General features: G+C 44.9%; 1 protein-coding gene across 1 annotated transcript; it reads left to right on the top strand.

Annotated features, from left to right (window-relative positions):
• The first annotated feature begins 3,802 nt into the window (after positions 1–3,802).
• LOC147717591 (small ribosomal subunit protein uS7) lies at positions 3,803–25,743 on the top strand. The gene is made up of 6 exons (XM_086924380.1): positions 3,803–3,954; positions 5,799–5,904; positions 6,153–6,362; positions 6,943–7,071; positions 7,339–7,437; positions 25,631–25,743. The coding sequence occupies exons 1-6, from the start codon at positions 3,932–3,934 to the stop codon at positions 25,697–25,699; spliced, it is 636 nt and encodes a 211-aa protein (XP_086780506.1). The 5' UTR covers positions 3,803–3,931; the 3' UTR covers positions 25,700–25,743.
• Positions 25,744–26,251: the final 508 nt, after the last annotated feature.

The raw sequence follows: 26,251 nt of genomic DNA, 5'->3' as shown, positions 1-26,251 counted from the left end.
CCTCCAAATAAGACAGTCCCTTCTGAAGGTGTCTGATCTTTAGGCGTAAGGGCCCTGTAATGAAGAGAGCCCAAGAATATCGCTTGGATGGATGAGGCTAATATCCCCACTACTCTTGCTATCGCCCTGAGTGTGACTGTTTGACTGCTCAATAACTTTAGGATCTCCTTCTTGAGGTCCTTTAATTTCGTCTTTGGAAGGCATAGTTGGCCCGACTGTGAGTCTATTGTGAATCCGAGGAAGTCTATCACTTGAGTTGGAATAATCACCGACTTCTTCGGATTGATAACAAAACCTAGGTTCTGAAGCAGCGTTGTCGTGAGGACGAGGTGCTGCCTGAGTTGTTCCTGATTCTGCGCCATGATCAAGATGTTGTCGAGGTATATTATGAGCCTTATACCCCTTTCTCTGAGGTAGGCCACCACTAGTTTCATCACCTTGGTGAAGAACCAAGGAGCTGAGGAGAGCCCGAAAGGAAGAGCCAAATATTTGTAGCATCGGCCGTTCCAGCTGAACTGGAGGAACGTGCGATGCAGCGGGAAGATTGGAATGGATAGGTATGCGTCCTTGAGGTCCAACCTGACCATCCAATCTCCTTCCTGTAGCAAATCCCCTAGAAGATGGATACCCTCCATCTTGAAATGGTTGTACGTTAGGAACTGATTGAAATCTCTGAGATTCAGAACCAGCCTGTTCCCACCTCCTTTCTTCTGTATAATAAAGATGTTGCTGCAGAAGCCGTGAGGCCCCCTGGACAGTGCTATTGCGTGCTTCTGCAGCAACTCTGCAATCTCCTGGTCTATAAAATTGTGATCTTGTTGGGAAAAATTGAGATTTGCTGGGGGACTTGACTGAAAAGGACGAGAGTAAAACTCTAACTGAAAACACTGCACGGTTTGCAACACCCAGGAGTCCTGAGTTAGCTCTTGCCACTGACGAAGACAGTGTTGAGTGCGACCCCCCAAAGGAAGAAAAGAAAGGTCTACAACGCTCACATGTGGGCTGCTGGGCCTTGAAGTTCGCCCTGTTGTTGCCGGACTTGAAACGCCCTCGGTTGAACCTCCTGCGGGATGGATAAAAGGTACCTCCGTGAGTGGAACCGTAGTTGTTTCTTCCGCGACCGAAGTCGCCTCTCTGGGAACCTTGATATCCTCCACGGCCTGACGAGCGGCCTCCGCCTCGCCCGGCCCGATTAAAAACACCCTGGTTGAACACTCTTTTTAACCCTGACTGCGCTTTGTCCAGTGTAGTAAACGTACCGACATACTTTGCCACGTCCTGAACGAAGCGCTCCCCAAAGAGCTGCCCCGCTGCAAGGGGTCCTGGTTCTGCATCTGCCAGCTCCGTAAGATTGCTGTCCATCCTTATCAGGAGGGCCTTCCGCCTTTCTGAAGAAATAGCGCAATTTGCGTTGCCAATGAGGCATATGGCCCGTTGGGTCCAACCTGCCAAAATATCAGGGTCAACCGGAAGGGAGGATTCCTTGGCCGCCAAGGCCATTTCCAGGATTTTGGCCAACGGACCCACAACGTCCAGCACTTTATCCTGGCATCCCCGCCAGGCGCGGTCGATGCCACGTTTGGGGTCCTTCGAGAACTTCCGCAGGAATGTTAACAGGCTTGCGTCAATTTCGGGCGTCTCTGCCACTTTGTCCGGCAGCTCGGGCGTGGACATTCAAACTTCAGGCGATTGCGTACTTCCCTGGGGAAGCTTTTCCTCAGGTTTTCATAGAGGTAGGCCGAGACAGCGGGGGAGACACCCAGTCTGAGGATCGAGGGTGCATGATATCAATAGGATCAAAGTTGAAAGGGGTAGAAGGAGGATCCGCCCCTGACGGCGGAGTTGTCTTCGCCTTCTTTGGAGGAGGAGGTTCCTCCGAGGTGTCGGTGTCGGTATCTGTATTGGTAGTGGCAGTGTCGGTGTCTGTATCCATGTAGGTCTTAGACTTGGCTTTGGCCTTGGTACCTGAATAGGAGTGTTCAGTCGTCCTGCAAGCGGGTAACGTGGAAAGAGCATGCGCATGTGGCCACTGCACTGGGTTAGAAGAGCCCTGGTCGGATGTGGAAGCCTCTGACTTCTTCTTTTGCGGCTTTTTGTCGTAGCCGTGCCTCTTGACGAAGCCCTCAAGCTGTTTCCTGATAAGGCGCAGCGTCGCCGCTAAAGCCTGTTGAACAGTCTGCCAGACCGTGGTCTCCATAGCCCTGTTCATAGAGGACTGGACCGAGGCGTCCAATGCATTCACTAGGTTGTCCTCCAAAACAGCCTCCTGCTGTTGGTCATATGCCTCCTCCTCAGCATATTCTTCTGGGTATTGCTCCCACTCAGCCATTTGTAGAGTGGCGTGAAGCTAACAATAGGTATATGCAAACAATGTAATTGAAGGTCAATGAGTCTTTCACCGCCACAAGGAGGGTAATGGGGGGGGGGGGTCAGCCCACCAGCACACAAAATATCACACTTCACGACCCCCTCAGCAAAGCTGTAGTCAGAAGGGTCAGAGACCCAGGCCAATATGACAATAAACAGACCGTGTGCTCACTCTCTTGGCCAGGATTTTACTACCTGCAACAGGCGATCACTAAGGCAGAGTGATGATCGTTGTCAAAAAAACGTTTAAACTCTGGGTATTTTCCCGCTGCTAGCGTGCCGCCCAAACGTGACCGAAAACAGCCCAAAACAAGCCCAAATTCAGCGCGTTGAGGAGCGCGTTGCCGCCGAGAGCCACCCGGTGCCTGCAGCGTCACAGGGCGATGAGGGGAGCCCTTGCCGATGCGCGAGGAGCGCGCTCGTAACGGGGAATAGATACTGAACCAGGAACCAGGCTCACTAAACGAAAAAGGGGTATCGGTCTGCCTCCGGTCAACGACCGTCACTTCTACACGCCCGAAACCGGCGTGATCTAGCGCCACAAAAGAATGCAATTGACAGCGGGTGAAAACGACGCGCTAGCAATAAAGCGTTCGCCCGCTAAAGCACAATTCCCTCAAATGTATTCAGAAAGCACACCAGGCATATATCAAATTAAACATGACATTATCAAATAATCGTAATCTTCTTTTTAAACAGAAATTACGCAATATATACACAACATGCAAAACAGCAGATGGAGGGAACAAAGTGCACTTATCTCGCTGTGAGCAGCAAAGAAAGAGGAAGATGGCAGCACGCTAATGGGAAATGTAGTTTTGTTATACTCTTATTATGAAAATATGCATTTTTATTGGCTGCTGTGTTTTTGCAGTAAATATTGAGAAGCATAATCTGAAGCCTCCGGTCCTGTAATAGAATTGAAAATTCTTGACACTATAGATAGAAGAAAACTACCCAGGTTCACTATTGTGTACTAAAGGTAGTAGCCAGCCATCTTGGAATGGGACAGTTGTGAGAGCATGCAGATCTACAGTGAACAATATCAGTAGAAACCCGAGCACTTCCACAGTGATATAAAATAAAGTATATTTTTAGACTGGGTATGCGCCAGACATTTGAAAGAATATAAAAGGGAAAGGTGAAAGTGACTATTTCGGCCCTGGAAGCGTGTCTTCAGCATCTACAAGAAATGCACGGGATTAGATAAGCAAGATAAAGTCATCCTTGCCATTTACCCACAGTAAAGATGGCTTCAGAACTGAAGCTGTGTTTCTTCTGCGCAGGAGTCATTCAGTGTCTTAGAAACCGCAAAGGGTTTCCTTTTCCGGTTCTAGGTAGCTTTGCGCACGCGCCTAGTGTTCTGGGAACCCTGCAGAATTCAGCCATGCACACTGCGCGTGCTCAATACCCATAGTAAAGGTGGCGACGGCCTACGTGTTATTCACAGCGCATGCTTGGGTAGGCGTGACCCGGAAGCCACGCCCCTGGATATCAGCCCCGGAATCCTCGCGTGCGGCCTCTTTCCCACTCAGCACCCTGAAGCGTCAACATCGCCGCAATCATGGAGTCCGTACCGCCCGCCGCGTAAGTGTGCGAATGAGGGAAGGCGCGCGCGAGTCACCGAGATAAACTTTGACAGGGTGCGGAACCTGTAACGAAAGCGACGAACTTCCATTGCCAGAGTCAGCCGGCGCGAGGCAACCTAGAAGTGGCACGGCTAGCGCTTCTTAAGTCACGCGTGGTCGGCAGCCAATAGCAGCGCGTGTCTCCTTGCCGCCGTAGAGACGTTGGGGGACCAGCGTGGGCCTCTTTTTAGTAAACCACATACCTCATCAGCGACCCTCCGATTCCGTGCTAGTGCCCCCGCGCCTTCTGGAATCAAATGTTCAGAATGCCATATTTTAAAGGGACATGTGGCATTCTTGTCGTTACCTCCTATTGGGTTCACCCAGACGAACCGTTGAGCAATCAGTACACCAATTTTCATTTAACGACACCAATAAGCGCACAGAATACATTAATAAAACAACACTACGACGTCTGGTGCGATCTGTTTGCCAACTGTCATCTGCCAGGGCTCTTCATTTTTGTGCCAGCTTTCGCCTGTTCACATACTTCGGTTTCTTGTGTCTGTTTCTTTAAAAAAAAAATTGTATTTTGTGTTTGCGATGACCTTTGTATGAAAAGGTGCACTACACACAGTAATAACTTTACTTGATTACTGGTTGGCTTATGTGTAAATCTGAACGTTCTAAGAAGTGGTTGGAAGACAAATGCACACTAACCTACCTTTGTTACGGAACCACATGCTTGGGGGTGCCACTTCCTCTCTTGTCTCCCTAGTATGAGTTAGGAGGATTGGGATGGTGTAGGGTTGAACGTAGTGTAGTCAGAAAGGATGCCGTTACGTTTTAGAATGTGCAGGCGGCGGTTTGAGGGGTACACAGTTGAGGTTGAAGAGATTATGCAGTATGCGTCTTGCCTGTTAACATTGGTTATTAAAGTCCTTATTTCAAGAAAGCCATTGCAGTCTAGATTTGTGCAGCAAAATTGCTGTAGTTCTGATAAGAACCTTTAGCTTTTTTTAATGAAAATGTCATGATTAAAGAATCGTTTTTAAGTGACATCGGCTGGAAATACGTATTGACAGAGGAGTCCTACCCCGAAGATTTTGGAAAGTGGACTTGATTCATTTGCCTCTCGTTTGTCACATTCTTGGATTTGGTTTTTGGACAGCTAATTCCTAGAGATTGGCAAAGATCGGATTACTGTCAGGAATTTGAATGGTAGTGCGGCACGAGTCCTTCCTTTGCTGTGTGGGTACTTTGATTGCATTGTTGGATTTTGTTCTGCTTCTAACATTACAACCTTATTGTATGGTTGCATTTGTGTAGCGAACCTCTGCTACTTGTGTCCTTCTATCGAATGTGTTGCTTAGTTGCAAGGAAGTGTTTGGGTGCTCTACGTGGGAAGCTTTTTTTTATGTAGAAGCTCTGATCAGACCCAGTCGTGTACATTGATATTCTGGATCTCCTTATGTTAGAAATAAAGTATCCTGTTATATCCTGTACCAGTTATACCTACCCTTGTTTGCTGTGGTGCCTCTGCATGGGCACTGGTGAGTCTCTAAGACCAGTCTTTATTTTAGCTATTTTTCAACATAAATATCCTGCTCTACTTGTGTGCCATGTCTACGGTTTATTTCTGGTCGTACCATGTAAGGCTTTTTTTTGTGGAGAAGCAGCTCTGCATTCTGACAATGAATGTGCCTTCATATATTATCAGCACCCAAATGGACTAAACTTCGGCCAATTGCCTTCAAATCACTGCTGCTAAACCTCCAGGAGATTCATACTATTACTATTTTCCTTAGCTTACAGTGTAATTCTGTTTGGCCTTTTGAGTGACTTTTGTATTTGACTTCGCAGCATGACCGAATGGGAGGCAGCACCGGCTGGTGCCGAGACCCCCGAAATTAAGCTCTTTGGAAAATGGAGCACAGAAGATGTTCAGATCAACGACATCTCCTTACAGGTAAAACATCTGTTAGACTGCGTCTCTCTTGACTTCTCACCTTTGTACTGTTATTACTGACTTGCATATTTGGACTGTACCCATTGAGCAGCTCTCTACTCCATACATCAATAGCCATTGTTATACATGCGTGTCGCTTAAGGGATTCTCTCTCCACTTAGGGTTTGGGTTTCAGTGGTACAGTGACTGTTATAAGGCGAATACAGTGTTCAACGTACGATGAAATGTCATTTACGTTTTTTCTTCAGGATTACATTGCCGTCAAGGAGAAGTATGCCAAGTACCTTCCCCACAGCTCTGGCCGCTATGCAGCCAAGCGTTTCCGCAAGGCCCAGTGCCCAATCGTGGAGCGTCTCACTGACTCAATGATGATGCATGGTCGGAACAATGGCAAGAAACTGATGACGGTGCGCATCGTAAAACATGCCTTCGAGATCATCCACCTCTTGACAGGAGAGGTAAGATTAAGAATGGGATGATACAGGTAAAACAGGACCTCCACCATGGCATTGTGTTCGGAGTGTCCGTCACTGGAGATGACGCTTCCCTTTTGTCAGATGCTATTGGCTCTGAAGTGAGTCTGGCTGAGTTTACCAAGAACATGATTTATCTACTTCATTTGCCTCTGGTTTCTGCAAACAACTTAAGGGACATTTGCTTACTTACAGCATGGATTTATTTGATTCCCTCCTGGCAGTAAGAACCATTTAATACTGGAAGTTGAGTTGTGTACCCTCCCCCCATGACAGATGCACGTAGGCGGCAAGAGAACTTTCAGGCAGTAATTCTCATACAGTTGGCGAGGGGAAAGACATTCTAGTTATAGTACTCGCCGGCCACTCTGAGCTGTGTAGTTATCTTGATATTAACCCAACCTGGAAATGTGTCCAGCCAGTCATCAGATATAATTTTAACTAGAGCGTGCTAAGCGTAATGACAAAAATAACCACCCCCATTGCATGGCCAAAGCTCGTTGCATGTCGTTTGGGGGCCTGTATTGTATTAAAGATCTAATAATTGTTTTTTTTGGTTCTGTAGAACCCTCTCCAGGTCCTGGTGAATGCTATCATCAACAGTGGCCCCCGAGAAGATTCCACACGTATTGGCCGTGCTGGTACTGTGAGGAGACAGGCTGTGGATGTGTCGCCCCTACGTCGTGTCAATCAGGTACGCAATGCTTCCCCCCAGTTTGCTGCTATTTTCATATTTGTATGCCATGATAATGTTCTTGCAAATGTGTTGTCGGTGTTGCTGAGACACTTATGTCTCCTGTGGGTTATAATGGGGCTGAACACTTAAAGCAGACTTTTTGTTCGATGAATTCGAAGTGTTTCCAAGATGCATTCCTGTCTCAAAGTCTGAGACAGTCAAAATCCAAACGTTTCCTGCTGTGAGATCTGAGTTCTAATGTCACTCTCCCATTAATCTTTGCAGGCAATATGGCTCTTGTGCACAGGGGCTCGTGAAGCGGCTTTCCGAAACATTAAAACCATTGCAGAATGTGTGGCTGATGAACTGATCAATGCTGCTAAGGTGAGCCATCTGGTAGTGGGCCATTATCTGGGACTCTAGAGTTTTTTGAAAAGATTACTTGAAACAATGTTTTTTTCTTTTTTAGTTTTATATAGTGCTAATTAGACCCAAATGTATCAATCAGCGCTTTGCATGAGCAGAAGTTGCATTAGACTGACGCGTTATTTTTTTGGGTTAACTGCGGGGAGATTGATTTGCCCAGAATCACAGTATGTTGTGTTTCCCTGTAGAGACTCAAACTCAGTTCCAAGGTAGACCACTCTAGCCTTTAGGCCACATCCTCTTGACAATGACCTCCTCTTGAGGCTGTAAGATGTTATCAATATTAACTCCTATTGCCCTCTCGTGTGTTTGTTTGAAAATCTTGAGCGTAAAGCAGTTTTAGCTGCCTTGTTTCTCTAGCACTAGGCTAGGTTTCCAATATTTGTAGCAGTGTAATGTTAGTTGTAGCGATGTGCACTGTGCAAAGCCTTTTGTACAAAGGCCCATGTATACATGCAGTGTATAGCCAGATATTGCATTCTGGCGCGGAATCTTTTCAGCGATGTTATGCTATGTGGCTACCACTGTTTGTTCAATTTTTCATCTTATTGAAATTTAGAACTGAGATCTTGCAGGTCTTCGCTTTTTAAAAAAATTTGGAGAACCTTTATTATTAGCGCAAGCAAGTACAGGCATAGGCCTACAACCACCTGGCCGGCCACTAAGGAAGTCATGATAATAGCAAAGCAATAATAGGAAAACATAGCAGCACACGGCCAGTTGTTCCTGCAAAAGCAGGGCAGAACGTATGTGCAAGCATGTATATAGGCAGTCAGGAGTAATGAAGGTTCATTTTCAAATCTATAAATCACAGGATCACTACCAAGCAATCGTTCCAGGTCCTGCAGGTAGTCAGCACAAAGGGAGAGGTCTACGAGCAACACGAATGCAGTAGGGAAGAAAGGCTACGCATACAAATCGGGATGAACCCCAGCACAGTCACGTGTCATAATACACCAACGCCCCATCCCTCAAAACCGAAAACACTGCAGGGACCCTAGGAAACGGTAATACTGAAAAAGAAAAAGAAAAGAGGGCCATAGAACCAAGGAGGAAACAAAGAACTAGAAAGAAAAATCCCACCCGCACCCCTGCAGAAGGCCACGGCCTATCCACCTTCCCCCCCCCCCCCCCCCCCCCCCCAGCAGTGTGCCTGTCGCCCTAAATGATAGACCCGAAATGTAGTAAGGTAGAAAAGAAAGAAACCGGAGGAGGAGAGAAATCAATGTCAGCACCCAGTCACCCACACCCCAGGACAACCAAAACAACACGGAAGCGAGAACAGTGGCAGTCAATACAGTGCGTGCCCCACTTAGTCAACAGGTAAACCAACACCATTAATCAAGGAAGCAGTCTCAGCCCTGTCCTGTGCGATCGAGTGCACCAACAAAGTACAGCCAGCCAGCCGCCATGATGATCGGCGTGGGCGACAAAGAGAAGCCGGTGGGCTGCCCTCCAACGCCAGCCATAAACAGTGTGCAGTCAAGGGTACTGTGAAAGGGTTCCATGAGCAGCATCAGGCCCCAATCCCCAGCGGCAGCCAGCAGTTCCGTAGTCGTTGCAGGAGACTGGCCCTCCAACGCCACCATACCCACCGGGAAGATCATAACACATCGCTCAAGTGTAGGGTGTGGCACAATGTCTTGAGCGCACAAAGTCCTGTAGAGCGTATCCGACCACGGGAATGGCATCCAGTCTGCTCCCCAGGTCGCGAGCACTGCAGTCCATGGCAACGCAAAGGGCACCAAGAGCAATCCTAACATCCCGGACCCCTGGCGACGTTCCATGAGCACAATCCACGGAACTCGTCCCTACCAAAGGCTTCTCAGCAGGCTTTGCCACGTTAGTCAGGGTGCAGCTGTCCCATGCATCCGATCGGGCATCCTCTCGCCCCCCCATCGGAGCACAATTGAGTCACGATTGCAAAAGTGGCGAACTCCATGGCGTTGCAGAAAATGCTACAGAGGCGGCCTCAGCGGCGACAGGATCTCTATCGCACGCCAGAGCCCTCAGATCTCAAACACATATCCCGAGGTGCATAAAATGGCGCTCACACTTACGTCGGGAGAAATGTAAAGAACAGGTAAGGAACAGCCGAACAGTGCACGGACGGAAAACCCCAAATAAGGTGTAATCCCCCGGTTCTTTTAATGTGCCGCCGGCACTCGACCCGCTTGGTGGGCTGGAGATTGTAGCAAAAGTCAAACAGTGCGGGTGAATTACTCCGGTCAGCCGGCTCCTCCCCGTCACAGGCAACCATTGTTGTATCAGGGGCTGGCTATTCCTCGCACGCAAAGCCCCGGATCCACGGCTATGGAGGGCCAGATAGAGAGCGGAAGCATGTCTCCGGATCTGCCGCTTGTGAAAATCTCGGGAGCACTTCACCGAAAGCCGCCACACTTCCCCTTCACAAAAATGCGGCTCGGGGTCAGGATAGGTTGCAGGATTAGTACACAAATCCGAGGAGACGGCGGAGCTGAGAGCCTAAGCGGCCATCGCAGTCTCCGGCTTGGCTCCTCCCCCAGGTCTTTGCTTTTTAATTTAGCAGTTTACAAAGTTAACTCAATCAAATGTTTCACATCTTCATAGTTTTGCTTAATCAGGGGTTACATCATTACACAATAACACTAAACATTTAAAGCTATCACAAAAAGGACAATGAACCCAAACCGAGTTGGTGAGAAGGTATTGGCTAGGAGAGAGAAAAATAGAGGCACTTTTTAAAAAAAAGAAGTGTAAACTATATTTAATGCATCCATGATAGTTACATAAAGAGAAATTGAAATTGCATTTAATGGATTGATAAATCTAGTTAAATCTGTAACATCCAAAATTGACCGAGAGTTACTACTGAAACAATATTGATTGTAAAATCAGGTGTGCTGTGAAGGGAAAGAAAATGGAATAAAACCTAAAAAGAATGGAGAGAGACAGGAGGATAACACAATTGTAGGAATCGCTGCAAGAAGCTGAGTGTAAAATATAGATTGATAGTAAGTACAGTGAGCTGTCATGCACAGGTTAAAAGAATCACAGCCGGAGCCTTGTGGAAGGATTGAGTTATGAACTAGTCAAAAAGCACAGCTACAGTAATCGCTTCATAGAGAATATTGCCATTAGACATGAAAATGTCAGAAGTGGCCCTATGGTGGAAAATGATACAAGTAAATGTGACTCAAACACATAAAGATAGTTATGGTTGGTATAGTTGGAAGTGTTATAAACATAAGTATAGAATGTTGATTTCATTTTTTCGTCCTCCTAAGTTGAACATGGTTCTGTAAGGTACTTATTACAAGACTTATTCATAATGAAGTTATGTAAATGACTTATATAAAAAACTTTTATTGTAATCAATCAAATTTGTCGTATGATTCTTTCCATAAAGCTAAAACTGTTCCGTGCAGAAAGTACTTGGTCTGCTAATTTAAAGCCTTGAGACATTACTGATTTGTAGCTTAACATTTCTTCAAAATAAATTGGATTTTTTTTAAATATGAAGTTCCTCATCCATATTGCATTCAGAGTGCAAATTTAAGCTTATATCCAAAAGTTTTCAGATTTTCTTAAGCGTTACACTTATCCCCACCGCTTATATTAGTTACTGCGTGGTGGCTCAATCTATCATCAATCTTGAATTTACAGTCTGATTTTTGTAGTGCCATTGGATACTTTAAAATACATTTTTTGAAGGATGTTTTCACTGGTCTTTGTGGAGCTCATAGATTTTTTTTAATATACACAATTAACGCAATAGATACAGTAGGCTCTATTGCAGTTAATAAAATCCATAATTTCATACTCCTGTTCTTAGTAGACCCCAGACTGGAATGCTCTGTATCCAAAATATAGGCTAGGCACATGCAATTGCAACATTTTGTTGAATTATTCCACATAAATCATAGTAGTACTTTTGAAGGGATTCCTCCTGTCATCGCTGGGCACTTTGATTCTGAAAACGCTGTTCCTGACCGCTGTGTGCCGGACCCGCTTCGCGGATACACAGCGGCTGCCAATTCACAAGGGGCTTGACTCAACCGGCAGGGCTGCGAGGGTAGAGCGGAGGACTCCATAGACCAGGAGTCCCCGCGCGCCCGTTCCCAGCTGGGCTCCTCTCCCTGCCGGCCCCGCCCCCACCGCCGGGAAAGCAGAAAAGGCACCTGAACCTTCCCCCTTTGGATTCCTCCTGTCATCGCTGGGCACTTTGATTCTGAAAACGCTGTTCCTGACCGCTGTGTGCCGCCCCTGCTCGCCGGATACACAGTGGCTGCCAATTCACAAGGGGCTTGACTCAACCGGCAGGGCTGCGAGGGTAGAGCGGAGGACTCCATAGACCAGGAGTCCCCGCGCGCCCGTTACCAGCTGGGCTCCTCTCCCTGCCGGCCCCGCCCCCAACGCCGGGAAAGCAGAAAAGGCACCTGAACCTTCCCCCTTTGGATTCCTCCTGTCATCGCTGGGCACTTTGATTCTGAAAACGCTGTTCCTGACCGCTGTGTGCCGCCCCTGCTCGCCGGACCCGCTTCGCGGATACACAGCGGCTGCCAATTCACAAGGGGCTTGACTCAACCGGCAGGGCTGCGAGGGTAGAGCGGAGGACTCCATAGACCAGGAGTCCCCGCGCGCCCGTTACCAGCTGGGCTCCTCTCCCTGCCGGCCCCGCCCCCTCGGGGTGATCAGCCCTCCTATAAAGCAAAGGTAACAACCCCGCTGCGCGGGAGGGCGCCGGGAGAAGCCCGGGAGAAGCCCGGGACAAGGGCGGGACCGTTTGAGGCCGTTCGAGGACTAAGAGGACTGGCCTGGCCCACACCCCTTGGTTCCTTCCACGGTTATCGTGCCTGGACTTTGAGTCTAGTAAGTACCATACAGAAATCGTAACTGTCACACATTATGTGTACTCGGGGGAGTCGCAGTAAGACTGCGCTGGGTTTAACCAAGCCAAATGGTACCTTGGACGATTTCCTTGTAAAAACAAATTTGGCAATAGATGCCGAAATCACAAAAATGCAGAAGAGGGTTTCAATCGAGTTAGACGCTGCACGCAGACTCTCCCAAACATTTGCTAACTCTAAAAAATCTTCCCTGGGAAACATTGCGTCCGCTGCATCTCCCCAACAGGCTGCACGCCCCCCTCCTTTGTTGATTCTCGCCGATGTTCATCACTCCCCCCCTTCTTCCTCTCCACCACCATTAGACTCTTCCTTCATCTTCTCACCCATGACCGTCCAACCTAGTGAGGGCGAACCACCTACCGAACAGGGAAACTCTACCACCTTGCCGGACATAACTGCCCCTTCCTTTTCTGTAGCAAAAAGTATAAACCCAGGTCGCCAAGGTTTGAAAAAGAAAAACAATGCAAAATCTGCCTATGCTCGTAAGAAAGCCAAAATTGCAAGGCAGCAGTTTTTCAATCATAGAAGAACTCTACCAAACACAGGGGATTCTAAACAAACATCACCTCCAGCTACCCAGCCAACAGGGGGTGATAGCAACCTCACTTACTTTACCTCCACTACTGCCCCTGTGGTAGAGAATCCTACTATCCTTGTCGGTAACTTAACACTGGGAGGGCCAAATGAGATAGGGAGGGACATGGATAAAACGGGCGATGATGAAGACTTTCTCCAAACAGTCTGGGTCACTTTAAAACAACTATTGACACCATTCGAACTCAGACTGTCACGTATTGAGAATCACCTTCTTGAAATGGATAAAACGTTAGTATCCCTGGCCACGCTTAGCCTAAAACAGCTGGAAGCAACACATCCCCATATTAATGAGGGTCCCCCCCTGGTTAGAAACGTTGGTATTCAACCTGCTCCAGTCTCTAACACTGGCATTAAAGCAGCTACAGCGTCTAAGGAGGCCCCCCCCCCCCCCCCCCCCCGCCCCTTTGATTTTGCCCGCCGCACCCTTACCCCCTCCATTACCCAAACCTACTCCAATTCCCAAACCTAGGACAATTGCAAATGTCGCTGCCAACCCACCAAAAATAGAGGAAAAACCTCCCAAAAAACATGTCCAGCTCAAATCTTCTTCTAGAGCCGACCAGAAGGCGAGTAACCTTATCACTCCTCTCTTAGAGCGCATTCCAAATTCACACCAAAACCATCAGAACTTTCGCGGAGGCTATATTGATCTCCCCCCTGAGGCTGGGCCCTACGTGGTTATCTTGGCCGGGGTACCTCCACTTGACCCTGACATTGTGGAAACCCAGTGGTCCTTAAAAAACAAAGTGATCCACTGGTTAAATGTCAACAGGCAGCTCCCTCACACCAACAGGAGTAGGGTCCTAATGGTCAGGAGAGTCCCTTGGGTGGGCCGCACTTACAAATCGATACCAGGAGACTGTATCGTGGTGTCATTTGCAGACCCTCACACAGCCCACCTCATCACCACATGGGACCCATACGCGACTGAACAAATCATTGTCACTAAACCCCTTACCTTTTTTTACCCTCCAAAACAGGTAGCAGAGCATCCTGGGGCTTGGACCATAGTCCACAATCATAGATGGAAGGGGCAGGGGCAGGGATGGCAACCCACTAATAATTGGTGGGAAGGTGCACCCACTATGAATAGGTTTGGTTGCCTAGATCAGGTGGACTGACTGGGAACCGTCGATTCCCCCACCCCGACCAAGTGACCAAAATCACGCAGTGATTGCCAGTAATAGCAATACATCACCACTCATTGTTAACAACTCGACCCATTTGGTGGTGGTACCACCCTCCTCCGTCCAGCACCCGCTCCCAGTGCGAGCCACACAACACCTAGATAGGGTACATTTCCAAGTCCAGGTAGACGTAACAGAGAGTGTGGGCCAAACACATCAGGTAGTTAGCGAACTAAAACACTCACTATTATCCTGGAATGTAGCAGGTCTGGGCAATAAGATCATGCACACACCCTGGCTGGAGACCGTGCAGAAACATGGCATACTTTGCCTGCAAGAAACTTGGCTTGCAGAGGAAAGGCATATCATGGGGTATCGAACATTCCATTCACCCGCTGCTCCCTCTCCTCAGGGCCGCAATAAAGGGGGTCTGTGTATATACACCTCGAATGTAGGGGATATAAAGGTGTATAATTTCCACTCTGACCAATATTTCCAAATCCTTTCTTTTAAATGGGGCACCACACAAAAGGTCATACTGGTGAACTTTTATAACAATATGCCAGTAAATGAAATGGAACTCATTTTGAATAAAATGTCAAACCACATCCATAAAGTGAGAGATCAAAACACGGGAGACCATACAGTTCTCTGGGTGGGAGACTTTAATTGTGCCGTCTGCCCACTTTCTGAGTTAGGTTTGTGCGGCCTTGCAGATCGTGAGGAGGACGGTCCTTTTCACTTCTCACACACCAAGCTGGGGTCTCTCCTTAACAGTATTATATTTACTTTTGATCTCACCTTCATTAATCAGGCATGCTCTCCCCCAGTTCCCTTTGCCCCAACATATAATGGAAGAGGCTGTGAAACCACAATTGACTTTGCACTGATATCCCCCACCACACCCAATTTTATAACCTTTTGGGAGATAGGGGATGACCCAATGAGTGACCATTACCCTATTACCTTTGGGGTTAGGCTCCCAGTGGAGAAAGCAAAGGAATCTAGCGGCCCACTTTATCCACTAGAGGTCGCCTTAACAAAGATAAATGGCTATGTGCTAAAGTGGGAGAAATTGAACCCCACAATCTTCTTCCACAACCTAATATCATCTTGCTTTGCAGACATATCTATCTGTTTAGAAGAAGATATTGATCCTAAGGCGATTATGGCAGCTTTCGCTAATATTCAGGAGTACATAAAAGGTGTTTTAACTAAGAGCCACAAAAAGAATGGGAAACGTGCATCCGGGTGGTTTGACTCTAGGTGCACAGCTGCTTTAAAGAACTTGAAGAAAGCTTTAAACGCCATTCCGAAAAACAGGGATCAAATCTCTGAGGCCAGACGAGAGTATAAGAGAGAAATTAACCTCCGGAAAGCAACCATAAAAAAGGAGGCCTGGGAAGCGTTGGGGGAAGCTGCCAGGAATAAGGACACTAACCTCTTCTGGAAAGTGATAAGATCAGTATACAACACAAAAGATACTGACAATTGTATAGATGTAGCAATCACAGCAGAGCTCTGGGTAGAACACTATGGCAAACTCTACACCAACAGACAGAGGGACAACATGAATCAACAAAAGGCACTTTTATCCTTGAACAAATTCACGCAGGACTATCAGTCAAGTGATCCCCCAGTTTCCCCATATCCAATCGACTTGGTCTTTACCACCCTAGAAGTTGAAAATGCAATCAGGGAAAGCCCTTCAGGGAAAGCCCCTGGTCTGGACCACACACCAGTGGATGTCTATAAAACAAATCTGGAATTTTGGGCTCCGCTCTTAACTAACGTTTTAAATATGGGAAACAAATGCGGCTTAATTAACACCTGGTCAGACGCTATTGTGGTCCCCATCTTTAAAAAGGGAAATAGGGACGATCCTGCTTGCTACCGTCCTATATCGTTACTAAACGGCCTCATGAAAATCGCAGGAAGGATCGTCCTTAAGAGGATTCAGCACTGGGAGACAGAAAACAAGGTCATCTCGGAACTCCAATATGGCTTCCGAAAGGGACTGGGTACCCAGGAACAATGTTTAAGCCTGTCCTTATTGATGTCCAAATATACTGAGGCCAAAAAAGGGGATCTGTTTGTTACATTTGTTGACCTTAGCTCAGCATTTGATTGTGTGGATCATTTGCAGCTCTGGTCAACATTGGAGCTTATTGGGGTGGATCCTACCATCGTTGTATTTATAAAAGAACTGTACAGAGATGCCGGTGCCAGAGTGAGGTTCGGGACCCAGGGGCAATGTACACAGAAATTTGCCATAAATAGAGGGGTTAGGCAAGGCTGTATACTTGCGCCCCTTCTATTTAGTTTTTATATCAACTCTATTGTAGACCATCTAACAAATCTGCAAAATGACTATCCAGCTGTCAATGGTAGGCCTGTACCCATCCTATTATACGCCGATGACGCGGCAATTATGTCTAGGACTATGGTAGGGTTGCAGAGAGCGGTAAGAGAATTTTCATCCTACATGGGGAAAAGAAATCTGAAAGTGAACATCTCAAACTTTCTCCATGCCGTGCACCCAAAAGAGCAAAAGGCCACAATGTTCGATATACCTTGACGAGCAAAGAATTGAGAGCACAGACACTTTTTGTTATCTGGGTGTTGTTTTTGAGAGAAAAGGAGCCTGGAAACATGCAGTATCGGCTAGGAGGCTTGCCTTTACCCGTGCTATTGGGGCCCTGAGAACTTTTGCAGCGAAAATTGGGGGCAAACCGACTGCTGAGATGATACAGATCTACCAAGCCAAGTGTGTAGCGACAGTCCCCTATGGAGCAGGCCTATGGGGCTTTGAAGATGTGTCCTCACTCCAAATTTGTGAGAATCTTTTTATTCGCTACTTATTGGGTGTGAGTAAATCTACTTCAACCTTTATCACTCACATTGAGACTGGCCTCAAATACCTTAGCGACTCCATAAAGCTGTCACCGTGTTTGCTCTGGCACAAAATCTGGACTACCAGGGAATGCCAATTTAATAGAGAACTCATCACGGATTGCATGAACTTGGACGCCGCATCCAAAATCAAATGGATGCGACACGTCCGGTTGATGTTCTCCAAGATTGGTCATCCTGAATACTCTGACGACCCAGAGTCCTTAGAACATCTGTCTAGGTCAGCCCTCAAAAAACTTTTAATTACACACCTGGAAGGTGTTAGATGGGACACTGAGAAACTCAAAAATACCACCCTGAGTTACCAAATAATCACTCCCATCGAAGGTTTGCAATTGTATCTCAGGACCGAAACTGCACCTTATCCTCGTATGCTTATTACCAGGCTGCGTCTAGGCACCTTCTTCCGTATGGTCACTCTTCCAAAACAAAATGTTTGGATTTCTCCGAACCTAATTTGCCCATGCGATGATCACTCATCACAAAGTAACATTCATATTATGTTCTTTTGCAATCTGTATTCTGCCCCAAGGAAATTGTACCTCTTACCTCTTCTTAAACACTGGGGCATAAGAACATGTAAAAACGCTTATTTGAAGTTACTTCTGTTAGATGAGGTGTATGCCATCTTTGTCGTTTCTCGCTTTTTAATGTCAGTGATGAAATACAGAAATTCTATGATGTAAGCCGTACATGTTTAAATTTTATCACACGCTTTTACATGAGGCAGATTGCCGTAACTTCATCATCGACTTTTCTTTCATTTGGAAAACTGTTTTACAGACTCTTATAAATGTTTCGATGGGGAAAACTTTTTAAATTTGTTGTATAAAATGTACTTGTATGCTTTTATGATTTTATCAAACAAATCGAATAAAGCTAATTTTGAATCTTTGATACTTTTGAAGTTATACAGTACTTATTGAGTCTCACTTGAATGTAATGAGTTCTTCAGTGTGAGGCCTCTCCTAAAGATAATAGCTTGTTTCCTGGTGACATATTTTGATACATTTTATTTAAAAATATAATTTCTGTATCATCTGAAAATGGTAAACTAATATATAACTCTAGAACTAGATCCACCTGTGTAGTATACAGAAACTGTTGTGTGCATTTAATACCCATGTCATGGTCCATGCAGAGGTATAAGAGCACACCCATGGTGACCAGAAGCGCATCGTCATCCCGTGGGATGTCAAATTAATTTGAGGAAGTCACCATCCTATGCAAGATGGGAGACTCTTTACCAAAGGTGCAATGTAGATGTCTATAAATTGATTTTTTTTTTTGATTAGTTATCATACTCTTTGGGGCCTCCCTGGTGGTGGTTCTAGTTTCTTTTGAATCTGTACAGCAGTGAAACCCTCACATTAGGTAGAACAATAGTCCTCAGACACTGCTTAATCTCCTTTAACTGCAGCAAATGGCAACGGTGAACCGAAGTATACCAGACCAGCTGCAGTTTATACTTCAAATTTTCTCGTTTAAATATCTGCTCCGGCCTGTAACCAAGGGTAGTTAGTAGTTTTAATGTAATGGCCTCGGTACTACGTCATGTCAGTAACTGCTATCTACATCTGATAGACTACTAGCCGCAGATTCCTTCACGTAGAATTATCCCCAGGCGTGAGACTGGATCCGGAAACTTTTTGCCACAGCATCCCTGCGCGCCGGGGTAGCATCTCACTACTCCGCCCAGCCGTCCTCGTATGTGAAGTCAGCAAGGTCACAAAAGCCCCGCCACGTCAGTTTTTTACCTTTTCCGCGTGTGATGATCCTGTCCTTGCTACGGGCCTGGGGAGGATCACGGCACCACTGATTGTGGGGCATGCCAACAGTTGAAGCCGAAGTCACGGCGGGATCGCCAGATGAAACTACTCTCGGCTCGTTTTTCCAGGTCGACGTCCTTCCCATGATCTGCTTCGGCGGACGGCTTCAGATACAGGCGTGGTCGTCGCCCTTCTCCGATGTCACATGAGCGTCGTTCCCCGGTGGGTAAGTGTCGCAGTTTGTCCCCAGGGGCTGGTTTCCGGCCTACCGGGGGCGTTGGCTCTCTGCGGGTGATGCGGCCCGCGTGTGCGGGTGATGCGGCCCGCGTGTGCGGGTGATGCGGCCCGCGTGTTGTCCTATCCACCATTTCCCGGTGTTTAGGCGTCGAGAGTTCAGCTGTGAGACATACGTGGTGGCTTTGCAGGCCTCGCTGGGGTCTCCTCCTTCACTTCCTGGGGCGTCAGCAGATCCCTGCCTTGCGCGGGTCGCTGGGGGTCTCCTCCTCCTTCCCCTCCTGGGGCATCAGCAGTGCCTTGCGCGGGGTCCGACTGGCTCGGATGCAGAATTGGAGGATGTGGTACTGTTGGGGTGCGGCCCCTCAAGCCCCTCTCGTCCCTCCCCACGGGCGGCTGCCTAGGACAACTACAATATAAGCATGTTTATACACTTGTACACCTTTTAAGCTAATTGTATGAACTCCAAAGTCTTGTAATGGCTAATATGAATCCTTGATATTCTGTTCATTGCTTAAAGTTTTCTCCTAAGCAACAAGCTCTTATCAAGAAGACTTTTGGAAGACCAACTTTACACTTCTGTTTTGACCAGAATACATTTTCCCAGTAATAGTGAAGCATTATGGGGTTTTTGAGGACTTGTTAGTTAGTGAGAACAATTCCATTCATTTGGCGGTTTTGTTTATATGTATTTATATTGTGCTCTTCACTCTTGCTGCTCTGTACGATCTGCTTCTATGTACTCAACATTGTGCACAGTTCCAGCCTTGCGTGATGTTTTCGCTTTTGACGTTAGAAAACATTGTTTGGTTTTGAGAAGTGAAAGAAATATGGCAGTGCCAGTGATTGAGCACATGTATTTATTTTAATGCACCAACTCTTTTCCCATGATTGCATGTGGCAGAGGGTGTTCTCGCGCTTGGCGTTTGAATGTATTTAAACTAAGATTTCTATGGACATCTAATACTAATGTAGATTGGGAATAGAGTGCAGTGGGGCAGGAATCTATTTGCCCTGGTTTAGGAAAGCAAAAAACACAAAGTACCTAGACCACTCTTTTTTTTAAAACACAAGAACAATTAATGAAAGTCAAGAATACTCTTTATTGAATTCTGACCAGGTACTTATATTTGATAGCTTTGACTTCTTTTTTTACTTTCAAAGTTTTTTTTACATATGTAGTCATTAGCAAAGATATGACAAACTGTACATATATTTACAATACTATACAGACCAATTTATAAACAAAACATCACAATGTATCAACACAAACTCAAAAAAACATAATCGCAACAAAAAAACACCTTAAATTGGTGTGCTTAATCTCAATAAATGAAACCAAATGAAAAGGAGAAAAAGGCAAGAAGGAAGGAGAGCGTAAGGAATAGTCAAATTAATGATGCTATTTCATGGTGTTAAAGCTAACAAGTCAATTTTTCCTTCAAATGTGCCTCCGCGTATGCCAGTGCCTCCAAATATCCCTTAAAAAAAATGGTGTAGGAAAGGCATAGCAGTTAAAGCACTTGTGCCTAGTGGCTCTCCGCTCACAATTGCCCCAGATGAGTCAATGACGGGCTAAGAAGTGTATGTCGACAGTTGGCATAGAGCATGCTTGTTCCTAGCAGTAGTTCATTTATTAGGTATTATTCAACCAACACCAGTTATGGTTTGGCCAGGCAACCTAACTTTCCTGTTGGCTAGTAGTAGTGACATTTTTTGCCAATGTTGCCCAAGATTGTGCTTTGAAAGCTGATGACTTCCTTTCCATTTTTCATTTCGAAGACGGCCAGTTTGAAGCCGCCAGGCTATTTCAGTTCTATTTTTCGGTCTGAATAATCACTTTGCTTGGAAATACCGGACATATCAATAGATCTTAGGATCTGACAGTTTCTCACTCTCTAGAATATGGTGTTCAACCCAGTGTCCTAGGATTACAAACTTTATTCCTAATGAGAATCTTAAAGCTGACTATGTTGCCTCATGAACTTCCTAAAGTGGGTTTACGCTTTGACTATTGTAATACAAGTGCTGGTGAAGGGAAGCCCTAAATTCTTAGACCCCAAAAAGACTTCAATAGAGAATGCCCATGGGTGGATGGGTCGGAGACTGTTAAACCTTAATCTCTTGAAGCAGGGTATTAAGAGAAAAGGCACCATGCACAAAAAATAGTCAGTTAAGTGAGGGCCAACTGCAATGAGTTTTAGGGAAGAATTATAAAAAAATTAATTTAAGATGTATTTGCATTGCCATGAAGGATTTTGGCAATAGAAGAATTCAGAATAAGCTAAATGAGAAAAATTCTATCGCTCAAATGAGGGGCAAAATTAGCATCCCTAGCAGCACCGGAAAGGTCTGTGGCTCATCCCAAAATTTGTGGGTTGTTGTAGAAAATGTTCTCATTAAATGACTGAAACTGCAAATTCATCATGGTGTGAACAAAAGGCTAACCAATTTCTAGAAATCGGAGCACAGTTTTATTAAATATCATATTGCCTTACTATTCAAGCACTCCCGTTATATGAATATTGGTTCAGCCCTTCTATGTTAATGTCATTTTAAGATGGCAGGACAAACTAGAAACGAAAGGAACAAACTAGTGTGAATGAATGCAGTTCAGTGAGCTAGTGGGAGAGACCATGAGCGGATATAGACCGTTATGGTACCTGCATTTCTTTCAAACTTGTCTGAAGAAAATATTAATGTATGTGGCCTGGTATCACTAGATAACCAGGAGTCTAGCGCGCACAACAGTTAGAAAAAGTCTACCAATGAAACATTTGGTAAAAACTTTTATCCTCAATTCATCAAGAATTCATCAAATAAAGTATATGCTCAGTTTAAACAATCATCTTAAAAATAATCACAATCACAATATATATGTCATATATGCTTTTGGCACAAAACAATATATTCTGAAAACCCAATGCATTTCGGGGTAGGAACCCCTCATCAGGGGTCTGTAGGAAAGGAAGAAAAGAAAGGTAACTCTATTACTAAAGATGCCTTAGAGGATTTAACCTTCATAGTTAGGAGATATACAAATTCCTTACCAAAATTGTGGATTCATCCGGTATATCTATACCGAGTGAAATATGTTGTGGTTAACGATCAATCTAGGGAATCAGTGAAAAGAAGAGATTTCTTAATGTGTTGTTCATATGTACATACATATAATTGCCCAAAAGAGTCCAAGTGTGATTTACCTGTATCTTGGTTGTGAACAGTCTGTTAAAAAAGTGAAAAATTATGGGATATTTATAAGAATAAATCAAACATATATCACCTATCTACGTGATATACTTGAACATTTAAACGGCTCACCTGCAGGTCTTGCGTGTGGCCACAGCTTTAAGGGGTCTGGGAAAGAATAAATGAAGTTATGTGGATTATGTTAAACTTAACCGAGTTAATGCGCTGTAAGTTAAACATGATGCTAATAAATAAAATTTACCTGCGAGCCTCGAAGTTAATGCGGAAGGTCTCGCTCGTATGTATACTTCGTGTTGTGCTAGGAAAAACAAGATAGCATCCCCTAGCACAACACTAAGTATACATACGAGCGAGACCTTACGCATTAACTTCGAGGCTCGCAGGTAAACTTTATTTATTAGCATCATGTTTAACTTACAGCGCATTAACTCGGTTAAGTTTAACATAACCCACATAACTTCATTTATTCTTTCCCAGACCCCTTAAAGCAGTGGCCACACGCAAGACCTGCAGGTGAGCCGTTTAAATGTTCAAGTATATCACGTAGATAGGTGATATATGTTTGATTTATTCTTATAAATATCCCATAATTTTTCACTTTTTTAACACTGTTCACAACCAAGATACAGGTAAATCACACTTGGACTCTTTTGGGCAATTATATGTATGTACATATGAACAACACATTAAGAAATCTCTTTTCACTGATTCCCTAGATTGATCGTTAACCACGACATATTTCACTCGGTATAGATATACCGGATGAATCCACAATTTTGGTAAGGAATTTGTATATCTCCTAACTATGAAGGTTAAATCCTCTAAGGCATCTTTAGTAATAGTTTCCTTTCTTTTCTTCCTTTCCTACAGACCCCTGATGAAGGGGTTCCTACCCCTAAATGCATTGGGTTTTCAGAATATATTGTTTTGTGCAAAAAGCATATATGACATATATTTTGATTGTGATTATTTTTAAGATTGTTTATACTGAGCATATACTTTATTTGATGAATTCTTGATGAATTGAGGATAAAAGTATTTTCACCAAATGTTTCATTGGAAGATTTTTTCTAACTGTTGTGCGCGCTAGAGTCCTGGTTATCTAGTGATACCAGGCCACATACATTTATACACACAGTTCAGCAGGCACTGATCTAGCGCAGCACACTTACCAAACAAACAATCAAGTTATATTTAAACAGTGCGATACCCCAATCTATCAATTTTTGATGAAAATATTAGGCATTGAACAAACTTGATAGACATTACATGTATTTATTTAATCTGTTTGAGTTACTGATGTATCTCCCGCACAGCGCATGCAACAAACAAGTCTAAAATTATTTTCAACTCTGTTGTGAGAAATCCCTTCTTATCTAGTACTAATGCAGTTAAAAGAAGTATGCCATTGTATGAGGGTTCATTATTGATTGTTGCATACCCGAACTTCATTTCACTTTACTCATTGTGTCCCTTGTGGTGATTTTACTGAATGGCAGCAACTAGACGCGTGCGCATATTGGGTGGCCCCGGCCGTCCTCCGCCCACTGACGCATGGAAAAGGCTAAATGCATTAAAAGTTTATTGGGCTTTCAGCAGCCCTCTATTAAGTAATTCACATTTTTCTTCAGTCCACTGCAGTGCACACATGGTACAATCGGTCAGCTCACTGGGTTAGCCTGTTAGCTAACTTCACTGTGTGACTGCATTCTGCTCTTCCACAAAGGAACACCGTTTCCTACAGTCTTAGGGTCCGTCTGCTTCAACAAACCAAAAAATATATTTTTGCTTTTGGAATGTAGTTTTACCAATAAAGTTGAGCAGGAGAATGGACAAATGATCCTGTGGAGTTATTCGAAGAGCCATGTCTTCAGCTTCTTGTGGAACTCAAAAAGAGAGGATTCGGCCCTAATGTGCTGGGGGAGGAGGTTCCATGTTTTGGGTGCAATTTAGGAGTGAAATCATGCTTTTTTTTTTGTTTAGGTCTCGCCTTGGCAGCGCTTGTGCTATCTCTGCGAGACATGCTGGACATGGGCATAAAGTTCTTCCCACTTTCCGCACATCTTTTTAATTGGCTCCTGTCCTCTGCAAATGGTAGCTTTTCATTACTCAATGGGCTTAGTAGTCCCTCCGTAGTACCGCCTTGTCTCTTCTTGTAACCTTCATGAGGACAAACCCTGTTACATGTTACTCCCTTGGGTTTAATTACAGCCTCAGAGCACTATTTTCTTAAAGGACACACGCTTGGTCCTAAACGTGGCTGGTAGTGGTTACTTTACTCACTAGCACATCTAGCTTTTATTTGAGACCTTCTATAAATGTCCCTTTGTCAGCTCCACACAGAGTACAACCTAATCTGGAATTAATTTAATTCTTTTGTCACATTTCAAAGCTACTAATTGTATATATGGACGTAGCTATTTGATTCTACTTGTGGTCTTTTCTAGTATGTAATGCGTCATCGGTAGGGTGGATTTCCCATATCTCTGCAGGGTGCAGCATAATATGTGACCAAAAGAGGACCCACTGGACTTTTTTGGCCACATAAGGTACTGCACACTGCAACATGGCTAGGTAAAAAAAATTGGCATTTAGGCCATTAACTCCAACAAATGCGAGACCGGTTGTATTTCTAATGCAATCGTTCTCGCATTTGTTAGTCAGAGCTGTTGGTGTTGAAAATAACTGTTTTATACTTTTGCTTTTTTATACCATTGGCAATAGTGCTATGCTAATATAATAACCATGGCAAATAAAGTTAAAACATTATTTTCAACGCCAACTGCTCTAACTTTAACAAGTGTGAGACCTATTGCATTGCAAATGCTTGGTCTGTGAGCAAAAGTGAGGTAAGAGCGTAGGAATCTGGTTGACTGGTGGAAGTGCATGAGGCGGTTAAGGTATGTTGGTCTAATATTGTGTAGGTCTTTGTTTGAGTAAGTAGTTTGAATGATGTATTTTGTAATGTGATGCCTGTGGAGTTCCTTTACATGTGATGTGGTTGCAGCGTGTTAGTTCCAAAATTAGTCTTGCGGCAGCATTCTGAAGGGTCTGGAGTCTTTGTAGGAGTAGCTTGGATGTTCCGGTGTAGTTACGGTAGTTGAGCCAGCTTGTAATGAGTGCTTAGGCGACCGTTTGTATGGTGTTTTGTAGTTACCTACTTGGAGATTTTACGTAGGATGTGGCAGCAGTAGGTACGCACTGCGTTGACTTTGAGAGTTTGCCGTTACAGAGGATTTCCCGGTTTCTTGCATGGTCGGTGGGTGTTTGTCATTGCTCTGATGGCCACCGGGGGAGATTTTGTTACCAAAGATCAGAACCTTCATCTTGTGGGAATTGAGTTTCTGTATTATCTCCTTATGATGTACCAGCATGTGCAATCCATTTTGTAACATTCCTTTTTCTATTTCAGGGTTCTTCCAACTCCTACGCCATCAAGAAAAAAGATGAGCTGGAACGTGTGGCCAAGTCCAACCGTTAATCTGCTCGTTTTGTTCAAGTTATAATAAAATTAATGTGAAAATATGGTTGTCGGTGTTCTTTAAACATTTACCCTGTAAACCTTCATAACCAAGACACTGTAAATTGCCATTTGCACTTTTCCAAACTCAATTTTCACAATCAAATGTAGATTGATCTTCCATCCACTTTCATTGATGCTCTTTTTTTGTATAGAAAATGATCCTCCGGTGTGTTACTAGGTTTCTGCTTTTCAAATAACACTTTCAAACGTAAGTGCTGTTACTGCTTGCGAACAGTATGATGGTGCTGCATTGATTGGTCACCTACCTGTCTACATAGGTAGCATCTTAGCCATGTTCCTTCAGGGTGTGGCCTTATTAGTTTTTTTTAGGTGGAACCTGGCCAGTGTATACGCGGTTTTGCGAGGCATGGAGTATTCAGTATGTGGGCTATCTAGGACTGTTAGTTGGGCTGCTTTTCAAAATTTCCTTTTCAGTTTTAATTTTTTGCGTCTGTCCCGCCTTTCTTGCTTGGTTCCCTCCCAGCAGACATCGCCAGTTGATTCTTTTGG

Source organism: Lissotriton vulgaris, chromosome 5 (genome assembly GCF_964263255.1).
Source record: "Lissotriton vulgaris chromosome 5, aLisVul1.2, whole genome shotgun sequence".
Lineage (NCBI taxonomy): Eukaryota > Metazoa > Chordata > Amphibia > Caudata > Salamandridae > Lissotriton > Lissotriton vulgaris.
Note: the sequence above shows the minus strand (reverse complement) of the source record. Positions and strands in the feature narration are given on the sequence as shown.